This window comes from Theobroma cacao, chromosome 2 (genome assembly GCF_053813885.1).
Source record: "Theobroma cacao isolate CCN51 chromosome 2, ASM5381388v1, whole genome shotgun sequence".
NCBI classification, from domain to species: domain Eukaryota; kingdom Viridiplantae; phylum Streptophyta; class Magnoliopsida; order Malvales; family Malvaceae; genus Theobroma; species Theobroma cacao.
Genome location: NC_142640.1, coordinates 13,844,263 through 13,849,583, shown reverse-complemented (window position 1 = coordinate 13,849,583; position 5,321 = coordinate 13,844,263). Strand labels below are relative to the sequence as shown.

The 5,321-nt window shown below is 36.2% G+C and overlaps 1 protein-coding gene across 1 annotated transcript; it reads left to right on the top strand.

Annotated features, from left to right (window-relative positions):
- The first annotated feature begins 229 nt into the window (after positions 1 to 229).
- Positions 230 to 2,293, top strand: LOC18608874 (ATP-dependent RNA helicase). Its single transcript, XM_007043783.3, has 2 exons — positions 230 to 995; positions 1,763 to 2,293. The coding sequence occupies exons 1-2, from the start codon at positions 759 to 761 to the stop codon at positions 2,111 to 2,113; spliced, it is 588 nt and encodes a 195-aa protein (XP_007043845.2). The 5' UTR covers positions 230 to 758; the 3' UTR covers positions 2,114 to 2,293.
- The last annotated feature ends 3,028 nt before the right edge of the window (positions 2,294 to 5,321 follow it).

Below are 5,321 nucleotides of genomic sequence, written 5' to 3'. Positions count from 1 at the left end.
TCCCTTACTTTTGTCAAAAAAATTCATCCTAAAATGGGTATGGGTATTTCACCAATTGTAAATAAAAGGGGTTTGGAGCCAGAGTCTTTTCTCAACAGCAAAAGGAGACAATGCGCGTCCGCAAAGCGAGTGAGGAACAGAACAATTCCACCCACCTTTTTCTCTTTTTTCATATTCAAAAACAACAAACTGCTAAAGAACGTTCCAGCATTCTTTTTGGTAACATCATTTTTAACTTACAGATCTCTTCTTTCTAAAAAAAAAATCTTGCTTTCCAAAGTTTTTAACCCTACCAGAGATTTCCCCAGCCCTAAACTTTGTTCAGTGATCTCATTCTCAGGGAGTGGGGGAGAGGGAAACCTTTCTTTTCCTCACGCGCCTCCACTGCGACTGTGACCTTTTTAAATGCCCTATGCACAGATGTGAGCCAAAATGCAACCCACAGTGGTGCTCTGGTGTTGACAGATGTGGGCCCGCCCAGGGCTTACTTACTATATTCCCACGCGCAATCACTGCGAGCGTGAGGCTTTGCGTTTCTACCCACCCAAGAAAGATTTCTTATTAGCATTTCTCAAACACACCCTTCCTTCTCGCCCCCCCACTCCCTTTTTTTATGGTCTCCATTTTATTCCCTTCAAAATCCCTCCGCTCCTAATCTAATTTCTCTCTTTTTCCTTTTCCTTCTTTGGATTTTTCGTCTTTACTTCTTTACTGGGTTGTCTTCTTTCCTTTATTCTTGGTGGGATTTTGCGTTGGTAATGACAGCACCAAACATGGAAACGATCACAGCATCTTTGGAAAGGTCTTTGCAGAACTGTTCTTTGAACCACGAAAGAAGAAGCAGCAGAAGCGGAGGTGGCGGTGAACAAGGAATAATACGGCGGTCTTCGACATCGGATGATAACAACCTTCCAACCACCGTTTCTGACACTAGCTTGGAGCTCAACTCCCATCTCTCTCTTCCTTACCATTGGGAACAATGCCTTGATCTAAAGGTTCGTTCTTTATTTGTTTTCTTTTTGTTAGTATTTTTTTTGTTGTTGTTTTGTTTATATCTCCTCTATCTGTCTTTTGAAATGGTTACAACAGTTTTTAGTCCTTTTCGTGTTTCAGACGCATTTAATGCGAAACCCATGGCAGATCTTGCTCTTTCCTTTGTTATGTATTTTTGGTTTTTGTTCTTTAATGGCTTTTTCTTCACTGTTGTATTTATTGCTTCCCTGATGGTCTCCCTTTCTCCCACACACATGCTAAGAGTAGGGTTTCAGACCACAACCCTAAAAAAAAAGAGAATAACCTTTCTCCCTTCTTTTCTTTTGCCATTTCTTGCAGCTCTTTGGTTGTTTATTCCTTCTTTGTTGGGTTTAGAATTATAAAAGAACGGGAACACCTTGTAACACTTGAAACCCAGATAAATTCCATTCATTTTGGATGAAAGGAATCTAGAATTTTTTTTTTCTTGAAAGGGATGAATGGTATTAAATCAGAAAGGGAAAGGAGTTGAGGACATAACGGTTAAGGGATTGACTGTAAAAGTTCATGTATCTTTTTGTCCTAAACCAAAATGAAAAGAAGTAAAAGACTCATCTTTTATGTTGGCTTGATTCATGTGATAGCAATATATCTAGAGTAGCACATTATAGGTTTGCAGCTAAGTTTTTCTCATTCCAAAACGCAAAGATTTTTGTACTTTGTTTTGGTTTATTGATGTTACAGCGTTACTTTTTGATGGGGGTTCGGTTTTTTTTTTGGTATACGGCAGACAGGGGAGATTTACTACATAAACTGGAGGGACGGAATGAAAGCAAAGGAAGATCCAAGGACAGCAGCTGAGTACAGCGGAGATTTCTATTCAGAAGAAGAGGAAGAAGAAGACGATGATGATAGCTCCTATGACAGTGAGGAGTCATCATCGGAGTCATCTCCTTCTTCAAGAGAGAGAGCGCATTACAACAACCATCATCGGGTAGAGAAAGACAAAGACAATGTCTTGGTTGTAGCTGGTTGCAAGAGCTGTCTTATGTATTTCATGGTCCCCAAGCAAGTTGAAGATTGCCCCAAATGTAATGGTCAACTTCTTCACTTTGATCGATCCGGAAGTAGCTCTCCATGAACCAGATTTGTCTTTTTCTTTCCTCTCTCTTTTTCCCATCTTCTTAATTAGCTCTTCTTTTTCAATTGCTTCTCTTTTTTCTTTTAATGATCCAGTCTTTTTTTGGGTTTGAAAGATTTTGAGTGTGGAATGATGACATATTAGACAAATGAATGACAAGTTCAAGCTGTGATTCTTCCACATCTTTTCTCATTTTTTTCTTTTTTCTTTTCACCCTTTGTGTTTTGCGTTTGTTTTGTGCGCCATTGAAGTCCCCAGCCAGAGATGAGTCCTATGCTGCCCGTGGCTGTGGCTAGGTCAATGGTAAAAGAACGAATAATATTGGTGATGACTGCGACGTGTAGCTTTCATTCTCCTTAGTTTCACTTTGTATGTTTCTTTTCAAGACATTCTTTCATTGAAATATCCCAAGCCAAACTAATTTCTGTGTATCATCATAAATGTATCAACCTAGGAGTGCAGTTCATGGAATTTATGGCAGATGTGCCTTATTCTTTTTATCCCTCCAATTTTCCTCCTTTCTTAAGCAGGTTACTTTTGAAAGTTCAATCTAGAAGTATTGATTACTCATTTGCTTTAGTCTATTGTTCATTGTTTCGTTTTTTATGTTCAATATTGTCACCTAACGTGGAAGGAAAGTTTTGCTTGTCCATTGACTCACTCTGCTAATCACTGAGGGTTATTTTACCACTCCATACACCTTCATCAATCTTATCTAAATTGGACCAACTGTACCAGTTTCTTTAGGAAAATCAAATCAACTCTCTGTTCGTTATCATTTTCATCAATCACTAATCTTAATTTAATGCTTCATTAAAGGTCGAATCTGTGCAATATTCTCATTAATCTTAAGTTAGAGTTCTTAACAAGATAAATAGGGTTTGCAATTTTTTGTGACCCGCGTTAATTAATTAACTGTCAAGCAGTAATTATTCTTGGGGCCTTTTCAAAAGTCAAGCCCACCATGAGCCTATGGACAGTCTGGACACTACATAAATATAACAGTTTCTCTTCAAGCAATGATTGTTACCAACATATTGTCTACCCCTTTCGTTCAAAGTCTCTCTCTCTCTCTCTAGAAAAGCAAAAACAAAATTCCACCTCAAAGTCTAATCTCGTTTTGGTTCCTTGTTTTCTAGTGTATTCTTGTTTCAAAGTGATGAGCGTATGCGACAGTTGGGAAAGTATGATGTAGTATGTATCTGTTATATTTAACAATTCAAATCATTAAACGGAATACAAAGTGTTAATGTTAATAACAATTAATATGAAGAATAAGAATAAAATTGAATGAGCATTTGACAATACAAATAGAAATATTAGCAAAGGCACTCTAGATTCCAAGCAGTTTAAAAGATTGCCATGAACAAGATCATTTACAAAACACAATGTTTCCCGGCGTGTAAGTAGGGGTTTTAGTTTAATGATAACACTAGTACGCCACGTAAGCGGATTCCGTATGTTGCTCAGTTTTAATTAATTTAATTGTTTTAAGTTGCAACTGCTTCCGCATCCGCACGTATTAACAGACAGGCAAAAATCGTATGATTATCCATCCTTGGACTCATGATTAGGCAACTCACGGGGCTTGCATTAAATAGTTTCTTGTTGCATACTGATCAACTGCCTCACTCTCAAGATTATTTTTTAAATGTACATAAATTTTTCTGTTGATTCACCCATCAAATACATATATAGTAATAATCTCGCGCCCATTCATAGGTGAAATTCGTTTATTAGATCATGTATTCAAAAATTCAGATAACATTAACAAGGTGTTTTATTAATCTTTTTTTGGACAAGTCTTGGATAATTTTGAATAAAACACACATTTGGATTTATTTAGAATTATAACAACATGCTTTTAACAATTCGATAACAAATAAGTTATTAATTTGTTTAGTGATTTTATTTTAAATTAATTCTCTATATATTATTGATAATTACAGTAAATTTAACCAATTTATTAGCTTGACTTTGCGTTTTAGTTTTTTGAGGAATTTTACATAAAAAATTATTTAAATTTTTAAGAAAACATTAATTACCTGTAGAATATGTTTAATGATTGTTCAGGGCCTTCAGAATTGTAAAAATCTTTTCATGAAAAAAACCAAAGAGATGAAAGGAGGTAATCTTTGCAAATCTAAATACATATTTGGAATTTTGAACCTTTCTTTGTTCAAAACCGGCAGGGAAAACACGCTTTACTCTTAACTTGGCATTTCACCAATTTATTTTTTTTTCTAGTGGTAATGAAAACAGAAAATTCGCAACAAATACTTGTAGACTAGTATAGTAAGGAATGGGGGGGCAAAAGCGATTTACACCAGCCCCTTGGGTCTCGGAAGCATCAAAATTGCAAGAAATTTTGTTGTGTATATCTTTAATGAATTGGGGTGGGTCAATTATTTTCCTTCTCACAAATTTCCATTCTTTCTTCTTTTGAGCCATTGTTGTCTAACACTCTCTTAACTTGAATTCCTTGGAAGTTGGAAACACAGCCAAAGACACAAAGAAAAGGAAAAACAAGGAACAAATGAATCCATTGTTCAATACTCCGAATGAAGGTGAGTGGAAAATATGCTAGTGCGAGTATATCTGCACAGTCCAGTGGGCAAACACACACACACACGAGAGTCTTAGGTTTTGCCTAGCTAGCTATTGAACAATATTGTAAAGAAATTAAGAAAGAAAGGAATACTACAGTCTTTATATATATACTATTAAGTAATGTAGTGAATCTGTAATGTGTAGTGTGAAGAGAGAAGAGAGAAGAGGGAAATTGGTTGTCTGTCAGAGAATCAGTTGCTTTTTCGACGTTGAAGACGATAAGCGGTGGGGTCGGAAGTGCCCCAACTCTTGGACACGTCGTATGGTAGACTCAGTTGTCTACATTAATAGACTGGATGGTTATGTAGGTACAGAATCCTCAAGCCTTACTCCTCAACGGAGTCCAAACTTCCAAAACAAAATATGTAAGGAATGGAAATTTGTAAGCAACTTAAATAAATATTTTTTAACTAAGATGTAAATTTTTAATAAAAAGATTTATAAATAAGGATAAATCATTGGGTCAATCGAGTCTTCTTTCCATGGCAGCCAATTCACGTTTAGGTTCTTAAGTAAGTAAAAAGCTTGCTAAGATGATCACGTGCAGCCTTTGTAACTTGCAGTTATAACTGGAAAAAAAGTGTTTTCCCAATGCCAA

Coding starts and splice junctions, on each gene's coding strand:
- LOC18608874 (XM_007043783.3), top strand. CDS start 759: ATGACAGCACCAAACATGGAAACGATCACAGCATCTTTGGAAAGGTCT. Junction 996..1,762: donor AACAATGCCTTGATCTAAAG/GTTCGTTCTTTA, acceptor GGTATACGGCAG/ACAGGGGAGATTTACTACAT.